Here is a 27111-nt window from a genome sequence, read left to right on the forward strand (position 1 = left end):
CTCTCTCTCTCTCTCTCTCTCTCACACACACACACACACACACACACACACACACACACACACACACACACACACACACACACCAAGCATTTCCCAATAGCTCTTTGAAGTCAAAGCAGCCCTCTGCTAGCACTTCTGAGCAGTCAAGAAATGCAGTTTTTTTAATGCTCTTTTTAATGCTTTTCTAATGCTTTTTTTAATGCTTTTTTTAATGCTACAAAACATTATCACTTTGGCTTTACGACCCCCTAGTTTGAAGATGTCCATAGAAGTCCTTTCAGTCACATCATCTACCAGATACTTGATGAAAGGCCAGAAGCCAAAATAAGAAGTCACAGCTTCCTAGCTTTTGTTCCACTTCCCCAGAAGGCCGGCTTTTCTCCTCAGCTGGACTCAGGCTGGCCCTGGGAGACACTGAACTGCTCCTATTTGAGTCCGGGTCTTTGCGTCATTAGGGAGGGGTTCCTGTACTGGTCTCCATCACTGCGTTGCTGTGACTTCACGGCCCCAGCACCTCGAATGCCCCAGCCCGTCCCCAGCCCTGGCCAGGCTCACCTCTTCGACTGCTGCAGGATCTGGGGGGCGTCCAGGGCCGAAAGATTAGGCTTGGCCCTGTGGAGCCAGCCCGTGAGGTCATAGCGCACGGGGTCGTGTCCCAGCTGGTGGGCGATCTCGCACTGCAGGGGCTGCTCACAGGTCCGGAGGGCAGAGGTCCCTGAAAGCAGATACAGGGCATGAGTCTTGGGACCTGGTGGGGACACTCTGTCATCACCTGGCATCACTGAGAACACGCTTTTCCCATTTTAGTATGTTCCAACCTAGCTGAAGCTACCAGTTCTGGGCACCCATATTTCCCCTGCTTTGTGCATTTATGTGCATTACATCCAACCTCGATTCTGTTCCTCCTTGCTTTCTTAAACCCAGGATACCTGTTTTTCCCAACTACCATCAGCACACACAATCTCCATGATTTTTACCATACCCATGTTATCACCTGGGCTATTATTTACTTAATGTTTTCTTTCAATCGACTCACATTTTTACCGGTAAAATGTATTTATACAGAAGCATTATACTGCAGATCTGGTGTGCCAGCCATATTTATTTTCTAATATTTGTGGAAATAAATACACAATTATTAAATATTTTGAAAATGTGTGTACCACCTGAAATTGTCTTGAATACCAGCTACCAAATAAATGCACAGCATATTCTTGGGAGATGCTGGAGGACACCTGCTTCCAAAGGACAGAGTGGGAGAAACAAATGGGCTTGGAGTTGAGAAGACCTGTGTTCCAATCCTGACTTGACCATTTATTACAGTGGGACAGGGGCCAAGCCACCTACGTTTCTGAGCCTCAGTCTCCTCCTCTCCAAAATGTGGATTAAATAATACATGTCTCCCAGGGTGGCATAAGGTCTGAAGGAGAGAAGGTGTGTGAAGTACTTTGGTGAGGTCACTCCAGAGCAGTCACTCAGGAAGCAGCAGTAGTGGGTGTCACTGCCATTTCCTGCATTGAAACTTTTGCTGATGTTCTGGAATCACAAAAGGTTGACCTTCACATCCCCAGAGCCCAGAATCATGGTTGACACATGACTGGAGTCTGGAAGTGCTTGTGGAATGAATGAATGAATGGATGGATGGATGAATGAATGAATTCCTGATCATTTTTCATATCACTCTCATTGCAGTGATGCTCTCAGGCTGAGTAATGGCTCCAGACCCATTATTATCAGAAGGTGTAGTACCATCTTGGTTCTTGTACCTACTCTGAATGATCTTCCTACATTTTCTCATCCCGTGATTGTCAGTGGGCCAACGTGTATCCAGGATCTCGACTGCCTCCCTTAAATCTTAATTTGCTTCCTCTACACTTCACTGAGCTAAGAAACGAAGGACCTGCATTTCTTAGAACTCTGCACAAAATAAACAAAGTCCGAGAGTCTTCAGGTTCTGCTAAGTAAGGGGCATGGATTCTGCCGTCTGTTTGGCTGCTTGGAAATCCTTTGTGCTCACTTCCTGAACCTCCTCTACGTTCTGGATCATTAAAGTTACCAGAAAGGCACACTTCTGGTTAAGTGAAGCATCACTGCATCAAGAGTGACCCATGAGCCCTTCAGAGCCGTGCAGTCCCTGCCCTTCCATTGAGAGAAGAGCAAGGGACTTCCCTGGCAGTCCAGTGGCTGAAACTCCGTGCTTCCAATGCAGGGGACCCGGGTTCAATCCCTGGTTGGGGAACTATGATCCCACATGGCACGCAGTGCAGCCAAAAGATTAAAGAATGAGAGAGAGAAGAGCAAGGGACAGAGCAGACACTCGGCCCTGGGACATACGTCCCCGACTCCCTGCAACGCTGCAGGTGTCTGTTTGCAAGGCTGCCTCCCTGCCCTGGACCGGAAGCAACGTGAGGGCAGGGGTCGTGTCCATTCAGCATGATGTCCAGCAGCTAGCACAGAGTTTGCTTCGAATGATGACCCCAAGGGCATCTGGGGAGGGGGAGGAGGCCCAGAGTGAAGAAAGGCTGCTCATGTGTGCTAAGCCCTGGCCACCCTCCATCACTCAGTCCTCACTCTGGTCTGTGATGTAAGCGTCACTGGCGCCCAGCATGCACCTTAGGTGAGAGACAACATACAGCGAGCTGGGTCAGCCAGAAAGCCCCACGTGTTCTGCTTGAGTGAACGTTCCCATTAAACGTTGGGACGATGATAAGAGCTAATCAGAAAGCCCTAGAGGCAAAATATATATATATATATTTAATACTGAAATGTCTGAGTTAATGTGTCTATCTCAGTCGGTCCAGACAAGATCTCTCCCCTGGGAACCGAGAGCCTTGCAGCATCCTGCTCGGGGTGTCCGGGACCGGCATGGTCAGGCCTCGCAGGGAAAGGACAGGGGCCGAGGGTCCTGCCCCAGCCACACCCTACACGACACTTTCCACTTCTGACCCTACTCTCTGTGTCTTTAGCTGAAACATCAGGACGAAAACATTCCATTCGAGAACTCCATTTCATTCAATTCTGGATCACCAGTGTGACTGGAGCAGAGCAAGCGAGGGGTGGGGAAGAGAAGATGGCAGGTATCCACGGGGGCCCTGCTATGCTCCAGGCACTGGGGAGACAGCAGAGAACAAGACAGGGGCACCCCGCACCCTCGGGGCGTACTGGGTGGTCGGGGGATTGACGAGAAGCAAGCAAACGGGTCACCAAACATACCAGAGCGCAAAAGGGGCCCTGAAGGAAACAAGCAGGGCGTCTTGTGATGGGACAATGTGGCTGAAGAGGAAACAGCTACAGACAGGGGTCAGGGAGGCCTCTGAGGAGAGCCCTGGCGCAGGGAGCTGAGGGAGCATGTACAAACGCTTCTAGGCGCACACAAGCTCCTCCGTGCTCACACCGGCCCCCAGGGTTATCACCATCTTACAGACTGGAGAGGGAGGCGATTTCCCAGAACTCACACGCGTTGCAACTAACTAGTGGAGCAGAGGTCCAACCCAGGTCTCTGGGGTCCAAAGCCTGGGTGGGCTTTTAACAGATCTGCCTCCCGGCTTCCTGTGGGTCTACCGTCCCCCGGAAAAATAAAAACCATTCCAGAACCCTGGAGACATTTCCTGCAGACAGAGGCTCCTTTCATAACCTGGAGAGGGTCAGGGGTCTGGCTGGCTCTCTGAGTGAGGCCTCCCGGGTGCAGCGCCAGCTCCGTGCTCTGTGCCTATGGGGCCCCGGTCAGCCACATGGCTTCTCCAAGGCCCCAGATGCCCCCGGGAGGTGGGGCATAGTGGAGCCCACAATGCCCAGCTCAGACTAAGGGCTCCACAAATGGCAGTTGCACCTGCCCCTCCGTCCCCGTTCACTGGCTGGCAGAGGCGGACGTACCTCAGAAAACAGAGGTGACCTTCAGGAATGGAGATGACCGTTGGCAGCATCACATGGAGCACTAGGGCCCCCTCTGCACCCCCAGCGGAGGCAGTCCAGGGCTGCGCTCTGACTGCCCCGGGCCCCGGGCACTTTGCTTTCATGAGCCCCTTCCTCGCTCTATTTCCATATAGATAGATATAGATATAGAGAGACATGTATTGTGTGTGTGTATATATGTGTGTATACAAATACATACATATACATACACACAAAATTACATTTCACGACTGTTGGTATAAAAACAAATAGATTAATATTAGTAATATATAAGTGTATTATATTAGCTTACTACAGCTGCCATAACAAAGTACCACAGACTGGGTGGCTTAAACAACAGAAATTAGTTTTCCCACACTTCTGGAGGCTGGAGGCTGGAAGTCCAAGATCAAGGGGTTGTCAGCAGGGTTGGTTTCATTGAGGCCTCTCTCCTTGGTTTGGAGATGGCTGCCTTCTCCCTGCATCTTTCCTCTGCGCATGTCTGTGTCCTAATCTCTTCTCCTGAGGACCAGTCATATGAAATTAGGACCCACCTCAATGACCTTATTTAACCGTTGTTACCTCTTTGAAGACCCTGTATCTATATAAAGTCACATTCCGGGATGCTAGGGGTTAGGAATTCAATATGTAAATTTTTTTGCGGGGGGAATACAATTCAGTCCATAACATGTACTTAACCTAAACGTTCATTTTTTCTTTTTTTTTTTTTTTTGCGGTACGCGGGCCTCTCACTGCCGTGGCCTCTCCCGTTGCGGAGCACGGGCTCCGGACGCGCAGGCTCAGCGGCCATGGCTCACGGGCCCAGCCGCTCCACGGCATGTGGGATCTTCCCAGACAAGGGCACGAACCCGTGTCCCCTGCATCGGCAGGCGGACTCTCAACCACTGCGCCACCAGGGAAGCCCCTTTTCTTCTACTTTTAACAGAAATCAAAAGACTTTCACGGGCCTTTAAGAGTACCACGGGCCCCAGGCACTGCCCCTCTTGCCTGGGGGAGGAGTCGGCCCTGGGCAAGTCGCCGCAGACCCAAGCTCTCCAGGAGCCATCGGGGTATTAACACTCTGGGCACGGTCCAGGGAGAGCGGCTGGAGCCAGCAGGTGGTACTGCTGTTTCTGCTGCTGTCAGCAAATCCAGCGCAGGAGTGCTGGCGGTGTATCCCGGACAGAGGCCCCAGCCCAGTGGCACTGAGAGCTGTCATACGTCTTTCTCCAACTCTTCCTCCCAATTTCTCATAAGCCACTCCAGTCAGACGGTCACCCGCAACGCTCCCATTGGAGTCGTACTTGTCTTGGTGGTCAGTGACCTCCACGCAGGCTAAGTCAGTGCAACTCCTCAGCCATGCCTCACTCGACCTTTCAGGAGCATTCAACTCAGTCGGTCCGTCCCTCCTCCTGCGGCTTCCAGAGTGCCACATCCTCCCACTCCCCTCCTCCAGCCCCAGCCACTCCTCCCCGGCCACCTTTGCTGGACACAGGCTTTGTCCCTGGCCCCTTGACCTTGGAACGTCCTAGGGCTGAATCCCTGGCCATTTTCACTGCCAACCCTCATTCCTTTAGTGATCTAAACCAGAACTGTGGTCCTCAACATCTTACAGATTTTTTTTTTTTTTTTTGCTTTATCATACATCTCCTCTGCTAGAATGTCAGTCCCTTGGGGTGGAGATTTTTGTTTTGTTCACAGATGTATTTCCTGGCCTAGGGCAGTGGCCACCACATTTTAGGTGCTCCTGAAATATCTGTTGAATGAACCAGTGAATGAATGACCCCACATCCTGACCACCATGTCACTTAGGACCTAAAAGACTTCAGAGTGTATTTGTCTTCTTACATGCCTGGGGCTGCCCAGGTGAGGGGGGCTCACAGAGATTTAGATCCAGACAAGGCTTGTGTTGAATCTGCCTTCTGACACTCACCCTCTGCGTGATCTCAGACAAGCGTCTCTACAAGCCTCTCTCTGGAGCTCACTTTCCTCATCCTGGGGGGTAAGAATATCGACCTCCAAATACGTGAGAGAATTCTACCAGACGCTGCACAAAGCTCAGAGCACGGGCCCCGCGTGGAGTGCGGACAGCATTCCTCCAGCTCGTGGATCCACAGGGATGATATTCTTCGTTGCGTCAACAGCCTTGGCCTCATCAATGACATCACACCTGGCCGCTGATGACGAAGCTCCTCAGGTACATCCTCTCACCCAATCACAGCACTGGAAATTCTGGTGAAAGGGAGGCCAGGGCGAGCTCCAACCCCATTGTTCAAGACTACATGAGATTTGTTCAGTGCCACGTTGGTGAAAGTACGAAGAGCCGGACTTGAACTTGAGGCTGACACGTGCCAAACCCTGTGGTCTCTGATCTCGCTGTTCCAGCTCGAAGTGTCCATCTCGCCTCACACTTTTCCTCCTGCCAATCCAGCCCATCACCCAGTGCTGGGGACGCTGCCTGCTCGGTACCTCCATAGTCTGCCCACCTCCCCGGGGCAGGCAGCTCCACTCTCACCTCCCTGGCCTCCTTCCTATCGTGTCTCCACACTGCAGTCTGGGTGAACTTCCTAGAACATGAATCTGACCATACCTGCCACTGCCTAGAATCCTTCCTGGCTTCTCATTGCTCTTGGGTTAAGACCAACGTTTTCTGTGAGGCCTGCAAGGGCTTGAGGTCTGAGTCCAGATGACATCTCCTGCCTTGTCCTGTACTGCGCTCCCTGCCCTCTGTCAGATTTACCTGCATACCTCTCCCCCTGAGGGCCCCCGGCTCCCAGAGAAATGAGGTCTGCCTGCTGCCCACCACCAAACCCCAGCCTGCCATCTCAGGCTCGGTGGCCACACACGTGCTTATGTGTTAGCCTGTCATCTCCCCCTGTCCCCGACTCCCCCCAGCAAGGACATGGATCCCATCAGTGCATTTGCTGCCATATAGAATGGTACCCAGCACACGGTAGTTGCTCAGGACACTTGAGGAATACATGAAAGAATGAACACAAATGAATGAAAGCACACCCGGGCACATGCACAGACGTTTCTGCACTCAGACTTGACAAAGACAGATTCTAACCCCAGGCTGGACTCAGCACCCCACCCCTGACTCGCTCCCTCACCTTCGGCGCCTTTCTTCTCAAAGGCGGCACAGAGGCGCTTGAGCACCACGCTGTCCCCGGAGCCCTCCACCCGGACCTCCTCATCCAGGAGCCAGAAGAGGCCCCTGGCGTCCTCAGCACCTCCTCCGGCTGGCAAGCGGACCTGGCAGGAGATCAGGATACACTGAGGAGTCCTGATCCCCCGACGGAGGCCAGGCCCAGGTTTCCCTTCCCACCTGTGGGAGACGGGTGGGACCTGCCTCCCAGGCATCACAGGCCTAGATCCACATTCCCTACACCCCACACTCCCACTCACTGCAAGACTCTCAGTGTCGAAGCCACAAAACTAACAGTCTCTTGGTTACCAGGGGTCCAGATCCTGCCTGTCTTCATTTCCAGGGTGACCTTGGGCAACTTAACTGCACCTCTCTGAGCCTCATTCTTCCTCTTTTGCAAGATGGAGAGTGGTAATACTTTCCTCTGAGGGCTGTCGTGAGGGTTTAATAAGGGCAAGCACTCTATAAACTACACATCTCTGGCTCCACACAGGCAGCTGGTCTATTCGTGTACAGCCAAACATGAAAGGATTAATCCCATCTGCATCACTTCCTCTTAGAAGTCTTTGTATTTTTTTAAACTAAAATCTTGAGGGGGAAAAAAGAAAGTTCCCAAAGCATGTCTTAGAGAAGGTGAAGTTGGTTCAGGGGCACAGACGCGGAATTCTAAATCTAGCTCCCAGCGTCAGAGACCATCCAGGCGATCCTGAAGCTTTGCATACGGGAAACTGAAAGAGGCCTGGAGAGTCTGCGGGACTTATCTGAGGGCCCACAGCGGGCTGACACATCTGAAAATGGTGCCAAGTGGTTAAAGTGGGAATGTGATGCATATGATGGCCAACGGTCCCAGTGTGCTTGGGGCCAGGGGCTTCCCAGGACGTAAGGATTTCAGTGCTGAGGCCAGCAAAGTCCCTGGCAAATCAGCACAGCTGGTCATCCTAATTCAGGAATATTAGTCCACACCCCCCTGAGAGGGGTCCAGACAGGAGAAGGGACACGTCCAGGGTCACATGGAGAGGCCCAGAGGCAGAAGTGGACCTGGATCCCAGGTATCCTGAATCTTCACCTTGGCCTTATTTGCTGGGGTTGAAACCTACAGTCAGCCCATCCCCAGAAGGTAGCTGTTCCAGCCACTGCCCAGGGGTCCCAGGGATGCCATGGTCCTTCCCTCCTTGCACTGCCCAGGTGGTCCCTTCAGGCCTGCCCCTCCCAGGTGAGGAAGCAGGACAGGGACGGGGAACCAGCCGAGAGGTGCCAGCAAGAAGTAGCAGCAGGTGTGAAAGGCAGGCTGGGCTCACAGACTGAGAGAGCTTTGCAGGGGCAGGTACAGCCTGCTGTGAGCCCAGAGAAGCCAAGGGACCAGGACAAGGTGTCCAAGTGCAGGAGAAACGCAACCTGCGGGACACCTACTGTGTGCCACACACCCTGCAGGGGCTTTACGTGCCAGATACCACGGGCGTTCACGACAACCTAGGGGATACCATCTATCGTTCCCTCTTGGGTGATGAGGAAGCCGAGGCTTGGAGAGGTTAAGTGACGTGCCCACGGTCACCAAGATCGGACCGGAGCCCAACAAGTTCCACGGCCCAAGCACTCTCACACGAAGATGCGCAATGGCCGGGGGCAGCTCTGGGAGACGGTTGAGCACAGGTGCAGATTTGGGGTCAGCACGGTGAGATCTGGGGCTGGGGAAAGGGAGATAACGACTCAGGTATCCCCCAAACTAAAGCCTGCATGCCTCCAAGAAGCTCAAGGGCCTGGATCCACCATCACCCCCGCTCTCCATCCCCCAGGGGCCCCTACGGTCCCAGTCTCTGCTGGGCACAGCACCTTCCTCTGAACACCCGATCTTTCCAGGTGACAGGGCTGGAGACTGCTGGGCACCGGCCCTGGACTCCCCTCAGCTCAGACCACAGTCCAGGTGTGGGTGCGTTCTAAGACGCAGACTCAGATTCTCAGCCTGATGGGATTTAAATATTCTTTGCCCAGGCCACACCCCCCAGACCAATCAACGCAGAATCAGGGAGTGGGTCCCAGGCGTCAGTGTTTTTAACAATCCCTGGGTCATGCTAGGTGCAGGCAGTTTTGAGATCTAGTAGCTCAAAGGCTCAAATCTGCCAGGATTTCAAAAAAGGCCGTGCGGCATCTGAGAGGCCGTGTTACCTGCAAAGGACTCTGATCCACAGCAGCCACCGTGGTCCCCAGGGATGGCTCCGGGAGGTCAAACTGCACAGGAACATCTTCCTAGAAAGTCACAGAAGTTCAGCATTAGCTCCTTCCATGAGCTGAAGGGGAAGAAACTTCTGAAGGAGCAAAGAAAAGTGAGGACTTCCATCGTCACACCTTGGCCATTTTGTGTGTGTGTGTGTGGTACGCGGGCCTCTCACTGTTGTGGCCTCTCCCGCTGCAGAGCACAGGCTCCGGACGCGCAGGCTCAGCGGCCATGGCTCACGGGCCCAGCCGCTCCATAGCATGTGGGATCTTCCCGGACCGGGGCACAAACCCGTGTCCCCTGCATCGGCAGGCGGACTCTCAACCACTGTGCCACCAGGGAAGCCCCAAGGCCATTTTTTTTAATCGTGGTAAGAGTAGACATGGCATAAAATTGAACATTTAAATCATTTTTAAGTGCACAGTTCGTTGGTGTAAAGTACATTCACACTGTTGTGTAACTGTCACCACCATCCGTCTCCAAAACGTTTCTTACCTTGCAAAACTGAAACTCTGCACCCATTAAACACCAACTCCCCATTTCCCTCTCCCTATTTCTGTGTCTATGAATCTGACTCCTATAAATACCTCGTATGAAGAGAATCGTACAGGATTTGTCCTTTTGTGACTGGATTATTGCACACTTAGCACAATGTCCTCAAGGTTCATCCAGTCGTAGCATGTGTCAGAATTTCCTTCCTTTTTATGGTTGAATAATAGCCCCTTGTGTGAAGAGATCACATTTCTTTACCCATTCATCCACTGATGGACACTCGGGTTGCTTCTACCTTTTGGCTATTACAAACGATACTGCTGTGAACATAGGCATACAAATATCTCTTCGAGACCTTGCTTGAAATTCTTTTGGGTAGATACCCAGAAGTGGAATTGCTGGATCAAATGATAGTACTATTTTTAATTTTTTGAGAAAACACCATACTGTATTCCACAGCAGCTGCACCATTTTTATTGTGCACAAGAGTTCCAGCTTCTCTACATCCTCCCCAACACTTCTTACTCTTTTTAGTCTAGTGGGTGTGAAATGGTATCTCAATGTGGTTTTGATTTGCATTTCTCTGAACCAGTGATGCGGAACATCTTTTCGTGTGCTTATGGACCATCTGTATATCTTCGTCGGAGAAATATCTATTCAACTCCTTTGCCCACTTTTAATCGGGTTCTTTTTGTTTTTGATCATCACCCCTTAGCCCTTGTGTGAGAAGAAAGGATACAGACCAGCAGCCCAATAACATCCTAATACTGTTCATCCTCAGGGTGGTCAGCAATCACGGTGAGAGCTTTATCAGGAACTGATAATTCAGGGCAAACTTTTCTAATATTTACGGAGTACCTAATAAGCGCTGGGCTGAGTGCTGGGCGCTGGATGGAGCAAAAAAACTATGGATAATAATAGTTGGCATATAAAAGTAACCGGAAATATCCAGATAATGCTATGCTCAAAGATGTTCATCACAGTGCTGTTTATAACAGCATAAACATGGAAATAACTCAGATGGCCAAAAGAGAGTTCAGACAGAATCAGACATAACCACAAACATGCATCCTTACTAAGAGCTGTGAATGGAGCGAGGAAATGTGAATAACATAATGCTATGAGGAAAAAGACTATAAACTCATGTGTACAGATGGATGGGAAATCTGTAGAGAAGACGATATATGGAAAAATGGCTGGCGTAAGATACAGACAGTGGTAACAGTGGTTGCCTCTGGGTGGTGGGGCTAAAAGAGATTGTGTTTTCTGCTTCTTGACACTTATACGCACTTTCCAGTTTTTAAATAAAAAACATGTTTTACTCTGATCATCAGAAATAAGTGAAATATTATGGGACAAAAAAATATGATGGCTGCTACTATATGTGGAATGCCTAATACACATTACGCATTTCCCTATCCCACTTCATCAAATGCTCCAAACAGCCCCTTTAGGCAGTACGGTAAAAATGACTGTGAAAATAACCGCCACCTCTCCCCTTCCCCGTATGCACACTCTCGGTACGGATATGGAAGTGTCTCCCATCAAGAAGCGGACGCCATCTCCCCGCCCCGTGGGTCAGGGCTCAGCCTTGGACTTGCTGTGACCAACTGATAACAGCAGAGGTGACGCTGCCAGTTTCAAGTCTCGGTCCCAAGGGGCCCTGAGCACTCCTGCTCACTCTCTTGGACCCCTGCCCAGTGCCATGAGAACAGCCTGAGCTAACCTGCTGGAGGACAGGGCACTCCTGGAGCACAGGTGAGTCATCCTAGCCAAAGGGCTGCCTGGATCAGCTCATGGCCAGCTGACCTCCAGACACAGGGGAGAGCCAGCCAAGAGCCACCTACCCAGCCTGCCTCCGACCACAGGCACACGCTCTCCCAGCCAAGACCAGAATAGCTACCTAGGCAACCCAGAGACCTGCGAGCAATAACAAAAGGTTATTATTTAAGCTACTATGTGTTGGGATAGTTTATTATGCAGAATTACTGCGGGAAATGGTAACTGATACAGGAGTATTGCTATTTCTATTTTACATGTGATAAAACTGAGGTTCAGAGAGGGTGAGTGACTTTCCTAAGGCCACACAGCCAATAAGTGACAGAGTTCGGGTGAGACCCCAGGTCTCAGCAATGCCATGTGTTTAAGATTTATTCATATTGACGTTTTCATGTTCATTGCTGTCTGGGCTCCAACCAAAGAAATGACCAAAGAAATGATAACACCCATTATCCTACTAATAAACAATATGATCATTTCTCAGATTTTGCCATTAGCACTTGCTGGAGCCAAAGGGGTCCCCTTCAGGGAGGAAGGAGGGAGCAGATGCTAGGGGGCATCGGGGGTGCTGGCGATGTTCTCTCCTTTTATCCTGGGTGGTAGCTGCAATGAGTTTGCATGGTTGGACAAATTCACTAAGCTGTACACTTCTGATTCAGGCACTTATTTGTGTAAATGTTATAGTTCAAAAAAATTTTTTTAAATATAAGTAAAGGAGGGCAGGCAGGGACGTGCCTGTACAGGTTTCCTGGTTCACATATACAGAGTTTCTCCAGGGGGCCTCCTAGAAAGGGAACTGCATCTTCACCTTTCCTAGATGCTCCCACATTATGATCCAAAAGGTGTGCAAACCCACTATCTTTACCCACAACCGGGCACGAAGGGCCTTCCACGGGGAAGATGCAAACTAACTGTTGGAGGAGGATTCAGCTTGGGTATGTGGGCGAGGAGGAAGAGGTCAGTGCAAACAAGGGACAGCAGTGGGAGTGAGGCCTGGGGAACCCCAAGTTCTGGACTGTAAGGTGCGGGGGCTGTGGCTGGAGACTGGGCTGTAGAGGGAGACAGAGGAGCAGCAGAGGCCCAGGAGCCAGGCCTGGAGTTTGGGTTTTAATCATCGACGGACCAGACAGGATGAAACTAAAGCCTACCGGAGGACCAGATGACCACCCCCTCCCCTGTCCCGCCCAGCCTCACACCCTCACTGAGCCACTGCGAAGGCCCCGCCCCAGCCCAGCCATACCTCCCGGAATCGCTCCAGCGTTGAGACAAAGGTCCGCTGGTAGAAAAGCAGCTGCAAGCGCTCGTGAGCGTAATTGTGGCACAGCTCCTCAAAGGTGGCGGCCCGGCCTTTGCCATGGTGCCGGGGGTTCTGAAAGCCTGGAGAGTCCACCACCATGATGGAGGCCATGGAGAGGTGGTGGGAAGAGAAGGATCTGGGGGGGAAAGGAAAGGGGCCCCGAGAGGACAAGGACTCTTAAAACCCCGTTGGTCCAAGCCTCCCACACCCCTGCATCACAGAGATGGAGAAACCAGAGCAGCATGCTGGGCGGGTCTGCAGATCCAGCAGATCTCACCACTTGCAGGCTGTGTGACCTTGGGAGAGTTACTTAACCTCTCTGAGCATGGGTTTCCCCCACTGTTAAATGGTGGTAGGGATGAGTAGGATGACCCCAGGGGCTGCAGTAAGAAGAGAAGGAGTTGAAGTATGGAAAGTGCCTCCCATGGACACCGCAGGCCTTCAGGAAACGTGCTCTCTCTACCAGGCCCAGAGTGGAGAAATGACTTGCTTAAGGTCGCACCACAAGTTGGCTATAAAGTTAGGACTAAAGTCTCCTTTTCTTGCTTAGTGACACGCTGCTATAGAAAAACAATTTTGTTCAGTGCCTGCCTCAGTTTACAAAGATCTCTCAAGCCATCACCTCCTTGGAGCCTCTTGACAAATCTATCAGGGGGACAGAGAAGGGATTATTCACATCAAAAAGCAGGAGTTAAGAGACTCTGGAGAAAGTCACACGTGGGCTCCAACCCTCGCTCAGCCACGGAGGGGCTGTGTGTCTTGGGAGAGTTGCCTGACCTCTCTGAAACTCAGCTGTGAAACGGCTAATGATGGAGATGAACTTAGAAGGCTGTTGGGAGGGTTGGATGTGATAAGACATCCACGGCTCTGAACGTGGTAAAGCGGTCAGTGTGTTTTCTGTTATTATCATTAGCGTGACCAGCTATACACTTTGGAGGGCCCTTAGTTTAAACCTGAGCTCTTTGCTGTTATTTGCTGAGGTTTTCCATTTGTAAAATGGGGCCAATAAGATCAGCCACCACATAGACATGCATGAAGATTAAATCAGTTAATGTTCAGAAAGCCAGACGCCTTCTAGGTGCCCATAAACGTAAGGGTAGTTGGTATCGTTATCACCAATACACCCATTTTATGGAGGCAGGCTCCCAGAACCAACCAGGAAGCAGCCACCCTCTGCAGGCTGAAGCAGCCGCCCTCCACTGGCAGTTAACCAATAAATACTTCTTCCCCTAAGCACACATGATCCCCCTGGTTTCTAGATAATGTGTCTGTGGTCTCAGAGGGTAATTACTCCAGCAGCACGAGGGGGCCAATTCTGTGTCTGTGGAGAACCCCACCTGCACTGTTGCTACACACCAGCCTCATCCTTAACAGGATGTCAGAAGCCTAGTTACACCTCCTGCTTTCACAGAGGAGGGAGGGAAGCCCTTGCCCCAGCTCTGGCTTGGCCACACTGGAACTGCTTAAAGATTTCCCGGGGCTCACAGCAGCACTCACCACGGTAGAAGACAGAAGCTCCTGGCAGTACTACCTGCAGATACCTGCAGTATTTTATGATCACGATTAGGAAGAGCTGTTTACAGACACTATTTCTTTTTTACTTTATTGTTTAATTTTTTATTTATTTCTTTTAATCCTTACAGTGACCCTGAAGGAAAAGAGCCATTTTTACAGATGCAGAAGGAGAGGTCAGAGAGGTGAACTGATTCGCCGAAGTCACACAGCCCACAGGTGGCCAAGGTGGAATTTAAACCCAGCACCATAAGACACGGCTCAACAAGCCCCTCTCCAGCTCAACAAAACCCCACTCTGCTAAACTCCCCAGACTCCCCGGGTTTGGGCTCGTTCATACACTGCAAACAGGCCGCCTCTGTAACCAGGAGAAGGTTGCCATTACCTGTTGATGAGCGAGACCACGGCGGCAAAGACCTCTTGGTACAGTCCTGAGGCCATGCCCTCCACACACTCCACTCCTGTCATCTTGAGCCCTACAGTGGGGAAGAGGGGCGGGTTGACATCCCGTGGTCAGGACCTTGCCTGGGGCCGAGGTCATCGCTCCAGGGCCATCATTACTGGCCTTAGTGCATCTTCCCCCACCGCGCACACACACATCCCCCTACTGCTGAAATTACTTACGCTCTTAGGACCAAGTTCAAGTGTCCTACCAAGTCTTCCAGGGTCCTGTGTGACCTGGCCCTACCTCCCTAACCTCCACTGTGATCTCCTGCTCAACCCTCAGGGCTCAACCCAACGTCACCTCCTCAGGGAAGCCTGCCTTGACCACCACCGCCACCCCATTAAGCCAATTCCCAGGTCTACCTTGCTTTTTTGAAAATTTTATTTATTTTTCACACTGAAGTCATGATTGACATACCAAAAGACCTGTACATTTTTAATGTATACATCCCGATGAGTTTGAAGTATACACCCATGACACCATCACCATAAACACACCACAAACATAACCATCACCTCTAAAAGTTTCTTCCCTCCCTCTTTGTGTGTGTCTGTGTGTGTGTGTGCACGCGCGTGTGAGATAGGAACTTTTAACATAAGATTAACAAATTTTTAAGTATAGAATATGGTATTGTTAATTACACTGTACAGTAGAGATATTCATCTACTGATCATTTTATTCATCTACCCTCTAGGATTTATTCATCTTGCATAAATAAAACTATGTGCCCTTTGATCAAAATGTCCCATTTCCCCCTCCCTCCACCGCCCTGGTAACCACCATTCTACTCTCTGCCTCTATGAGTTTGACTTTTTGAGATTTCTGACGTGAGTAGTATATTATTCAACAGTAAAAAAAAAAAAAAAAAGAAAAAAAAGAAGGAAATGCTGCCATTTGCTACAACACGGATGAACTTGGAGGACGTCATGCTAAGTGAAGTAAACCGGACACAGGAGGACAGATCTACCCTGATTTTACAGCACTGCCCACAGCACACCTGCACTTTGTGGTTATTTCGTTAACCTGCATCTCCCCCGCCCCGCCACCCAGGCAGGGAGCGCCCTGAGGGTGAGGGCTACCTCTGGGTTTGCTGGCTCCAAATCCCCAATTCCTGACACGTAGTAGTTACTCAGTAAATATCTGTTGTTCCCTCTTTCTAGAGGGAAATTTGGCAATTTTATAGTAGAAGCCATAACATGTTCATATACTTGGGCTTAACTTCACTCCTAGGATTTTATTCTAATGAAATAATTCAGAGCAACAAAGATTTCTAAGTATGTATGTTCTCCCAATTGTTGCTTAAATTGGCAAAATAAAATCACTTTTTTGAGACAACCTGAACATCCAACAATAGGAAATGGGTTATATAATTTGTAGTCCATCCATACAAAGGAATACTTAAAGTCAGGTCTAGAAGAATACTGAATGAGATGGAAAAGTGCCTGCCTATAGCGTTAGGAGGAATAAAAAAAGCTTAGAAAATTATTATAATGGCAGCCCCAATTTTGTATAAATACACACACTGGTCCCATTAGAACAGCCAGCCTTGATTAGGGGTCACTGAGCGAAGCGGGATAAGGAGTGGAGGGCTCAGATCACAAATATTGACCCTTAGGTTTTGCTTCCATCCACAGAATTGGAAACACAATTTCCAAATCTGCACACACTAGTGTCTAGAGAAACAGTTCTGCTTGTACATTCCAGGCAGCCCACTGCAACCCCAAAGCAGTTCCCGTCCCTGCTTTAACTCTGCCCCCAACCTGGGTCGTTGCTAGGCAACCCACAGCCTCCCAGCATCTCTCATAAGCTTGCCGGTCCCCTGCCTGCTTAACGTCTACCCTTGAGACCTCAGCCTGAGAGGGTGACTCAGCTTCACCAAGCAGCGTGTGCACGCATCTGTGCTTGTATGTGTGTGTGTGTGCGCATATGTGCATGTGATGGTGCGCGCACATGCATGTGTGCGCATGCCTGTGCATGGTACGTTTGTGTGCCCGTATGTGTGTACCTGTGTCCGAGAGGAGGTGTAACCATTAAGCAGACCCCAGCTTACACCAGAGCACAGACCTGGAAGGCAGTGGAGTCTCGGTGACATCAGCCATCAAGCTGAAGTCCCTGGCAGGTAGAGCAGCCACGGGGATCCGAGGGGCCTCTAAGAGAAGGACCCCAAAACCACAGTTCCAAACAGTGCTACCCACTAAGCCCAGACTGTGGTCTCTGGGAGAGCTTCTCTTGAGAGAGTTTGCAGAGAACCCTGGGGCTCCAAGGGGTCCCTCTACCCTCACCTTCCGCAGCCACAGCATCTGGCTGCAGAGGCTGCAGACCTGGGACTCAGCACACCTCACTCTAGCAGGTGCAGTTCAAAGCTCCTGTTTTCCCCCCGGGTCTTTTCAAGCACCCCCATTCCTCCTGCTGCTCAGGCGAAGGTCCTAGAAGGTGCCCTGGCCCCCTGCTTCCACCTAGGGCCCATGCCATCAGCTCTAACTGTAAACTAGACCTTGAACTGGTCCACCACATCCCATCTGCTCCCACCTCCATCACCTCACCAAGGTGACTTGTACCCATTCCCATTCATTCCCTGATCTTCCTCCAGGCTGAGCTTCATGAAGAATACAACAAATCATGCCATTCCCCTGCCTGTGTGCCTCCATGGCTTCCCTTGGTCTGAGCAGAAAACCCCTAGTTTACAGACTATTGTGTCAACTGACCCCACTGAGCTCTCCAACCTTATCTACTGTCCTCCCAGCTGGGCCAACCATCCTGGCCTTATTTCTGTTCCTCAAACTGAGAGGTGAGTCTTCTGCCTACAGCGTAGGGGCTCAGCAAATACAGCATCCACTGGAAGCGCATTGGTCCCTTGGCACCATCCACAGCATCCCCTCTTTGCAGCATAGGGCCCCTCCTGGGTTTCAGCAGCCTTTGACCCCTGGGCAGAGCTAACTAGCTGACCATAAGCACGGCGTCAGAAGGAGCCAAGTCCATTTCCAGGGGAGTGGCTTCCCTTGCACCTAGAAGGTCTGCACACCGTAGACCCTCAGGAAATCCTCGATGGATAGTGAAAGGGTGCTGGTGTGTCCCCAGGGGCCGGCCCCGCAGGGACGCAGCCCACCCAGAGAGGCAGCAGCAGCGCGGTACCTGAGCTGGCCCCCTCATCCTCCTGGCCCCCGCGGCTCGGCCCAAACGTCATGCGCTCGATGATCTGCCGCAGGTGGTGCTTGAAGGTGGCTGTGTTCAGCTCCTCGTACTCGCAGCCCAGGGCCTCTGCCGCGTGGCTGGCCGACTCGAAGTGCATGAACTGCTTCCGGCCCACTGTGCAGGGGACAGAGCAGGAGGAGGGTGGTGAGGTCCTGGGTGGGTGGTGGGCGGGCGTCCAAGAACACCTCGGAGAATCTCGCCACCTCCCACCCTCAGCAAGAGCCTGAACGACTGCCCAGGTCTGGGCCCCCAGCTGATGGCCCCGGGCAGGAGACGCTTTCCCAAGAGACATGTTTGTCCCATTTCCCTGTCATCTGCATTGCTCACTTTCCCAAAGCAATTAAAAATACCATGGGGAACACTCTAAACGTGGGACTGGGGAATGGTCAGTAAGACTTACCCACCCACATATCCACTTACCTATCCATCGACCACCCCTGCCACCCACTGACCTAGCCACTCAGCTACCCACCCAGCCACATATCCAAAAATCTAACCACCCTCCCCTTTATTCAATACATATTTCTGGAGCTCTTACTATGGGACAGGCACTGTGTCAGCCTCTGGGAAATCGGTGATGAGCAAGACAGACAAAGTGTCTGCCCTCACGGAGCTTACAGTCTTTGAGAGAGGGAGACAATAAACAAGTAAGCAAATAAATATTTCAGGTGATGAAATTATAAAGTTATTTTTTCCCTCTAAGGAGAAAATAAAACAGGGTGATGGGGTCAAGAGAAACTGAAGAGTGGCTATGGATGCATGGTGGTCAGAGGCGGCTCTATATGAGGATGTGATAGGTGGACTGGGGGTATGAAAGATGAGAAGGAGCTGGCCACACAAAGAAACAGGGAAGCGCTTTAGAGGCAGAAGGAGGAGGTGGTGCAAAGGCCCTGAGGCAGGAATGAGCATGATGTGTTAGGGAAGTGCCAAGAAGGTCAGCGTGGCTGGGATGTAAGTGGGGAGGGGAGTAACCAGACGAGGTTGGAGAAGCAGTGGGGAACCTCTCTATGGACTATTATAATGCCACTTAATATCAGCCACAAAGACCGTACAACATGGTCAATTCTTATTTTCAAAATGTTAAAGGAAATGGACTAGAAAATCACGCCACAGTATGACATCAATTGTGTAAATCACTCTAAACTGCTATAAAGACAAATAACGAAAAGGAAATATATCCAAATACGAACAATCAGAGGGTAGGGGAATTTTTTATTTTCCAAACTTTCTGCAGTGGTTCTGCACTAACTTTGTAATCCAAATTTTAAAAAATAATGACTTACTAAAGCAAACACTAGTTCCATCCTTAAGTAATTTTCTCCCAATTCCTATCTTCCCATAAATGTGTTTCCTTCTTTGAAATAAGAATCACAGCTGCCAACAGAGATTTCTCAATCCATCAGAAAGAGATCTTAAGGGCCCAATTCTTCAAACAGACATCTTAAAGAATCTAGATGCCTGGTTTAAGAAAAATGTGGAAATTTGGAAAAAGACTTTATCTGGGGCCTTGACAATACCCAGGACGAAGGAGCTCTGGCCACTGCTTATCGAGGTCCTCCTACATGCCAGTTATTCTGCACTGATTATCTCAAGAACAGCATTTTATTACCTCCATTTTAGAGACTGAATCTCAGCTTTACCAGAGAGGTTACATGGCTAGTAAAAAAGTCCTGCCACTTTATTTTAATTTTTTTTTTCTTTTTTGGCTGCATTGGGTCTTTGTTGCTGCACGCGGGCTTTCTCTAGTTGCGGTGAGCGGGGCCTACTCTTCATTGCGGTGCTCGGACTTCTCATTGCAGTGGCTTCTCTTGTTGCGGAGCATGGGCTCTAGGCGCATGGGGTTCAGGGGTTGCAGCGTGTGGGTTCGGTAGTTGCGGCACGCGGGCCCTAGAGCATGCAGGCTTCAGTAGTTGCGGCGTGTGTGCTGAGCAGTTGCAGCACCTGGGCCCTAGAGTGCATGGGCTTCAGTAGTTGTGGCTCACAGGCTCAGTAGTTGTGGCTCGCGGGCTCTAGAGCGCAGGCTTAGTAGTTGTGGCGCATAGGCTTAGTTGCTCTGCGGCATGTGGGATCCTCCCGGACCAGGGATTGAACCCATGTCCCCTGCATTGGCAGGCGGATTCTTAACCACTGAGCCACAGCAAAGTCCCTGCCACTTTAAAAAATGGTGAAGAAGGTAACAACGATGGTGGTGATGACGTGGTGATGATAGTGGAGGTGATGGTGGAGATGATAAGATGATGGTGATGATAGCAGTTACCACTCAGTGACACCATTTTATTCAACATGTCCTCTTTGTTCAGCTCATGGCTTTTGGAGTCAGAAAGTCTGTCTTGGAGTTCCAGGGGTGACACAGAAAAAAACTCAATACATGCAAGTTGTAATTACTTATTATTATTACTATTATTGAATCTTCACAAAAGTCCTCAAAGGCAGTATTATTCCCATTTTACAGATGAGAAAACTGATTCGGAAAAGTCACCAGAAATCAGACTAAGTGGAAGAACTATTTCCCCAAAATCAACCCTTGCAATGTCACCTTTAGGAAATTTGTCAAATCCTTGTGTCCCTAAATAGGACTTTCTTTTAAATGGACTCACTAATCTTTTTCACTTACGTAAATACCTTGTGAAAGGAAATGTTATAGCACTAACTTAAACAAGAATCCATTTGTTGAAGGAGGTCATTGAGAGGATATGACCACCAGGTGACCTGCGAGCTGGCCCTGGGCAATTGGAAGCTCCTCAGCCCTTCCCCTGCCCTTGGAATATACATCCAGCCCCTCCCCCACTCCCACGGTGGCAGCTGTTACAAGGACACAGCCTTGAGAGAGCAGGGTGTTACTGAGACCATCCAGAAGGTCTCCGTGACTGAGCCCAGTTCCGGCCTCTATAAACTTTAAGACTCTGGCGGGCGGGGGTAGAGACCTACCCTTCCTGCAGCATCCAAGACAAGCCTTGTATGTCAGTTCCCTTGCATATTACACCTGCCACCCACCAATCTGGAGTGGCTGCCTCTTTCTTCAGTCTCTCCCTGCCCTCCACCACAGTGGGGGCCAGTTTCTGAACCAACACTGTGATCACTTGTCACAGATAGAAAACAGAAATAAATACAATACGTGTACAGAAATACCATTAGATTCTAATTAGATACAGTTACCTGGGAGTCCGAGGTCTGCTTTCTCTTTGTTGAAAAAGGGAGATTAGCAAGTATTACAGAGAGGAGTTAAAGGCTACTAGCCCTGAATGAGATTTCCTTCTTCCTGTGATGGGGTTGAAAGTGAATTAAACAGGAGATGACTGTCTAGGTGGGCAACGTCCTGCCCCTCTCCTGCCCCATCACCTCCGCTGCCACCCTCTGAAACAGTCTGCCACACTCTGGCCACAGTGACCTATAGCCTCGCTGAGCTGGGGAGAGCTCATGAAGGGGCTCAGCAATGGTTGTTTCTGAAAAGGGGAGCAGGATATGGACTGGGCAGGACTCTCTAGGTCCCGCCTGACGTAAGGGGCGTATTTCCAAGTGTGCTGAGCAGCATCCCGCTGGTGAAACCCAGGAGGCACATGGGAGCTCTGCCGCGAAAATGTACTTCTGCTTCCAGCTCCCGAAGGCTGGCCAGGCACCAAATCCGACCCCATGGGCCCCTCTGTCTTCGTCCAGACCTGGGTGGAGGCCACGCCTTCTCAGTGGAGGCTGAGAACCCTGGGGCAGCACCTGCGGTGAGGAGAAAGGGGACTGGACAGCAACACAGGCACCGGAGCAGACAGGGTCTGGGTCCCATTCCCGTCATTCCCAGCTGTCAGCCCTTGGACCAGTCTCACAGCCTTTTTGAGCCTCAGTTTCTTCATCTGCAAAACGGAGTCACAAAACCTCAAACACCTCTTCACTGGGCTGCAAGGACTGGGCGAGATGGTGGCACGTGAGGCTCTGAGCAGAGCACCTGGCCCTGAGAAGGTGCTAGACAAATTTGAATTCCCTCCTCCACCTGCAAAACCAAAGAGGGCACCATTCACCCCAACCCGGATTGCCCCATCCTGGGGCTGCAGGGACTCCTCCACAAGATCTGTCTGGTGCTTCACCGAGAGCATGTGTGGAAGGGATAGTGAACTGGTGAACTCCGGATGCCGGTCACGCCCAGGGACTCTGAGCCCACCGAGGTCGTTTCTCCTCCAAGGAAAGGCGGACACACGCTGGTCTCAGCACTTCCCACCAACCTACCCAAAGCTGGGGACAGAGCTATCCTCGGAATGACACCGAGGTTGGAGATGCCAGTATACAGAGGGCTCCAGCCCCCGTGAAGCCATCACCAAACGAGCGAGGACAGCCACCAAGCAGGGAGCGTGTGCCGTGTGCCAGGCACTGTGCTAGCACTTCCCCCGCCTCATCGCTTTCCTCTTCTAAGGCCCTGAGATCATTCAGATATGGAATGGAGTAGGTCAGGTCTCATTTCCTGTCCAAGGTGGTTCCAGGAGTGAGGGGCAGAGGGGGATTCCCACCCTCCCGTGCTGATGTCACACCGTGTGCAGCCGCCCGCTGTTCTGTGCCGGGAGAGGTCTGTGTGGTCACTGCTCTGGCCTAAGAGAGCTGGCACGAGGAAGCGTTCAATAAACATTAACATGGTGAGTGATGAAATGAAACAAGGAGTCAACGACGAAATGAACATTTCTCACTGATGGCCAGCCCTGCCCGAAGTGGCAGATCTCCAAGGCTTGGGAGCGAGAAACACTGTGTTTCCCTCTCCCCCACAAACCAGCCCATCTGAACCTCAGAGCTGCCTTCTCTAACAGGAAAGATCAAACAGAAGATAAAACAAAAGGGAGAGAGGCAGAGAGACACAGAGAGGGAGAGGCAACGAGCCAGAGATGGAAACAGACAGACAGGACCAAAAAAATCTTGGAGGGGAGGGTCTGTGGATTTTTCCCCGCCTCGTAGCCCACCCCGTAGGGGATTCACACACTCTATCGGGATGCTTTCCTGCCGTACAGCAGGAGGCGAGGAGGCTGTGCCCAGAATGATCCCAACGCCAAATGCAGAGATCACTTCAGGCATGTGCATTTGGCTGCAGCCATTCTGCCAGTCACGGGTGGGAAACAGGACCCCGTGGCAGGCGGGCCCGGGGCTCGGCTCTGCGATGGCGATGGGCTTTCATGCGCACCATCTAGGAATCCTCTGCCTCTTCTTCTGCAAACATCACACAAGGACATGTGACGGTGACCCGCAGGAAATGCTCCCTGGTGCCCCACCCGTCACCCACCCTCTGTCTCACCCATCCAAGAAAAAGAATCAGAATGCAAACGCCCAACAGTATTACAAAGGCGGCCTTAACATCACAGCATCAGACAGCAGCACCTACAGTGCCCCTTCCCAGGGCCGGGCACTGGGCTTGAACACTGGACACCGCTGCCTCCGTTAACCCTCCCTGCAGCCCTACGAGGCCAATGCTAGTATCGCCCCTTGACTTATAAGAACACTGAGCCGCAGAGAGGGTGACCTTCCAAGGTCATTCACCTGGTAAGTGGCAGAGGCAGCATCTGAACTCAAGCCTTCTCACTCCAGCTCTCAATATGCTAACCATGGGCCTGTGCAGAGGAGCTTTCTCTCATAAGGGGGTACTGTTCTGAAACCAGAGTCTAAGGTGAAATATCAAGTACCCTTAAAATTACCCTTGAGGATCTCCTAAATTGCCCATAACGTACAGTACTGTAGCATGTTTCCCTAAGTCCGACACTGCCAGCTTCCCCTCCAGTGGAACACCAAAGGAAATGGGTCGCTTGCCTTTAGGGCCCATGACATATGAAAAAATATGTATCTGTAACCACTGGCCTCACATTTGCCTTTGCATGGCTGGATTTACATAAATACAATGCATGTCTGATAGGACCGCCCACCCTTGAAACAGTTCTATATTAAAGAACTACTTGCAAATACCAGCTCTATTATTGTGCTCAGTGACAAATGGCCCATGCATCTCGCCACGGCCTGGAGGATGCACACCTGGACACGTCTACACAGGGCGGGAGGACGCTTGTATGACCTTGGCTGATCTCCCAACTGCCTTGCGAGGTCTGCAGGCTGAATACTGTTAGGCCTGATTTATAGTAGAGGCCACCAAGACCCAGCAAGGGATACCGCCCTGCCCTGAGTCACACAGCTGGTAAACAGCTGAGCGAGAACCTGAGCCTAGGTCCCCAGACCCCCAGGTCACGGCATGGGGTTAAGGGCGGCTCTGATACTCCCAACATCCCATGTTACACCTAGGTTGAGCATACACGCGGGCTGTAGGTCAGGTCAAAAGGAAACGGGGGCAGACTTCAGAAGGCAACATGGTAGGTGGACCAGAGCAGAGCTGTTGCTGCCCCACAGTGTCCCCCTGGGGCTTCCTGTACTCCCTACAGCTGAGGGCCTTCTCTCGTACTGGCATTTGCTGAAGCACAGGGCATGGGCGGATGTGGCACGGAATTAACATTCCCAGCCTTCAAGCAGTGACAAAGGTAAGGCCCTCTGAGTGCGATAACTCGGGTGCGTGCTCTACGCTGGCCCCCAGAGGTCCCTAGTGGGAGGAGCCCCAGTTGCCCACAGCCTGGTTTTGGTGACACTTTTTTTTTGCGGTACGCGGGCCTCTCACTGTTGTGGCCTCTCCCGTTACGAAGCACAGGCTCCGGACGCGCAGGCTCAACGGCCATGGCTCACGGGCCCAGCCGCTCCACGGCATGTGGGATCTTCCCGGACCGGGGCACGAACCCGCGTCCCCTGCATCAGCAGGCGGACTCTCAACCACTGCGCCACCAGGGAAGCCCCAGTGACACTCTTTTTGGCTGCCTTCCTTCCCTACTTCCCTTCCTCACGGCCCTCCCAGTACTTCCTGGGATCTCCTCCCACATGCAAGTCTATCCCTTGAACCCTTGTCTCAGCAGCTGTACCCATTTAAAGTGCCAAGGCTCAGAGAGGGCCTCAGAAGGTTCTCTGAAAGGGAGCCAGGTTCTTGGCACGCTGCTCTGTTGTGTGTGCGCCTTTGTCTATCATTCAGAAGCCATCTGCACATCTGAGGTGAGGCCTGGCCCCAGCCAATGTGCTACCAAGGGCAGGGCTGAGTCAGAAACTCCCCGGGTGGCCAAAGGGATATGGAGCGGGGCACAGAAGCCACACGGCTGGGGCTCAGAGTTTCCCAAAGGGGCTCCTCATAGCGGTTGTTCCATGGAACGTTCATCAGTGTCACTGGGGAAAAATGAATTCTGTATTACACCAATTTGGTCATTGCTTTGGTGAAACAAGTTTCTTAACTTTGGGCCATCTCAGAGCCTTTAAAGTATATCATATGACGCTCCAAGAAGGGGATGTTCTGTTCAGACTTACTTGGCCTTGGAATGCTTTTACAGAGTATCTTGATCTAATGTCCCAGGAGACACCGGTTTAGGAAATACTGGCTTAGCTGAGAGAGCCCTCGATTAACCAGGTGACTGCGGGCAAACTGCTTTACCCGAGTCACTTGCCCGAGATCACTCTGTGGTAAGAGGCAGGAAGGGATTTGAAAAGAAGAATGAATAAAGGAGAAACGAGGAAAAGAAAAAAGAAGAACAGGAAGGAGTAAGGGAAAGTTATGGAACTGTAGTTTCTGAGCTGCTCAGACCGACCTGCAAAGGCAGGTTTTTCCCTTTACGCTCAATACAAAAAAAAAACGAGGAAGAGGAAAAAATAACATGACCGTTCTCCCCTCATGCACCGTGAGTTCAACTGCTATCAATTACTATGACCTCCTGCATTTATTAATAACCAAGTTATTTCTCCTTCCAACAATAGCCATGCTGCTGCTGAACTACTGAATGTTATGTGACTTATTTATAACGCCGGCACACCTGGTTCACATTTCCTCGCACAGAGGTTTACAGTTCGGAGGCCTGTGAAGGAGGCGGCCACCTGCAGGGAACAGATAAGCCTAAAAGGCTGTGGGTGCTACGAGAAAAGGCAGCGCTCCAGAAACAGACTGCGCAGGTTCAAATCCCACCTCCGCTGCCAAAAGCCACGTGATGTTGGGGAAACCGTGTCACCTCTTTGAGCCTCAGTTTCCTCCCCTGTAAAATGGGAATCTACCCCATGGAGTCCTTGTGAAGCGTCAGCGTGGTTCCAGGTGCAGATCGCTTAGCACGGGATCTGCTGGATAAATGTCTAGAATTATGATCACACTCTGAGAATTCTGCTCAGGGACGTCAGGTCAAGTTCAATTGTTGGGATCCTGGAAAATGGGACTGTCTTAAAGGCCAAAACTTTGAGTCTCTTCCTGCCTCTTAGGGCTCCCGCCTGTTCCTGCTGTTCCCGGGTGCCACGCAGCCCTGCAAACCTGGACAGACCTTAGAGAAAGTCACCTGTCCATCTGCAGTCAGCGCACCCCGTAAGGCCTGGCCAACAAGCCGTCAACAGATCGCTGCTCAGTCACTCATAATCCAACATGAATCACTGCTCACGCCCTATCAACTGGAAAGACAACACGTGGACCAGCCCTGATGCTCTAGCGTTCTGGATAAAGAGGGCTTGCTGGACAAATCAGCTGGGGCAGCATCCAGTTAAACCAACCAAAATGGGCTGCTTCCCTGCAGGCTGCTCTAAGCTTGAGTATGCCAATGTGCATCGGGAGTTCACAGGAGAAGGGGAGCATGGGTAGGGGTCTCCTGGACTAATCTGATCAAGAGGCTTAAGGGGAAAGGCGTGGCATCTTTGGGATGTTGGGCAGTTGTGGAAAGAACCAGAGGCCGGGCATCCAAAGGCAGTTTCCACCTGGCTGCAAGATCTCAAACAGGAAATCTCACCTCTCTGAGCCTCAGTTTCCACATCTGTACAATGGGATGGCTCCTCTCCCAATGGGTCATTATTAGGATGAAACAAGACACTGGGTGTGAAACTGCCTGGGAGTGTCCCCAGAGCAGGTAATCCGACCTGAGAAGCAGAGTCACCAGGGAGACCTCAGTCGAAGGCGCCACTCATCACCTGGGGGAACTGCAGGAGCAAAGGCTCAGGGGTGGGACCAACAGCCGGTGAGTGACCTGTGTGAGGTCACACAGCTAGTGAGGCAGAAGCCAGGATTAAACCCGGCTCTGGCTGGCCCCCAGTCCAACGCTCTTTCCATATTAAAGGGTCCCTCACCAAGGCAGACTGAG

General features: G+C 51.2%; 1 protein-coding gene across 3 annotated transcripts in view; it reads right to left on the minus strand.

Annotated features, from left to right (window-relative positions):
- The window catches only part of MYO18B (myosin XVIIIB), a 212530-nt gene that overhangs the window by 154873 nt on the left and 30546 nt on the right, over positions 1 to 27111 (minus strand). The window contains exons 1-7 of one of the 3 annotated variants that reach the window (XM_029224312.1): positions 18507 to 18653; positions 17909 to 18082; positions 14717 to 14807; positions 12763 to 12955; positions 9203 to 9283; positions 7005 to 7146; positions 556 to 715 (exon numbers count right to left, since the gene is read on the minus strand). In XM_029224312.1, coding sequence (XP_029080145.1) covers positions 556 to 715; positions 7005 to 7146; positions 9203 to 9283; positions 12763 to 12955; positions 14717 to 14807; positions 17909 to 18082; position 18507 — 842 coding nt within the window. In that variant the 5' untranslated portion in view covers positions 18508 to 18653. Of the gene's footprint in view, positions 1 to 555; positions 716 to 7004; positions 7147 to 8520; positions 8658 to 9202; positions 9284 to 12762; positions 12956 to 14716; positions 14808 to 17908; positions 18083 to 18506; positions 18654 to 27111 lie in introns of those variants that run through there. The other 2 variants (XM_029224307.1, XM_029224320.1) reach the window with 2 other exon arrangements.

This window comes from Monodon monoceros, unplaced genomic scaffold (genome assembly GCF_005190385.1).
Source record: "Monodon monoceros isolate NGI ecotype Baffin Bay Population unplaced genomic scaffold, NGI_Narwhal_1 Super_Scaffold_1, whole genome shotgun sequence".
NCBI lineage: Eukaryota > Metazoa > Chordata > Mammalia > Artiodactyla > Monodontidae > Monodon > Monodon monoceros.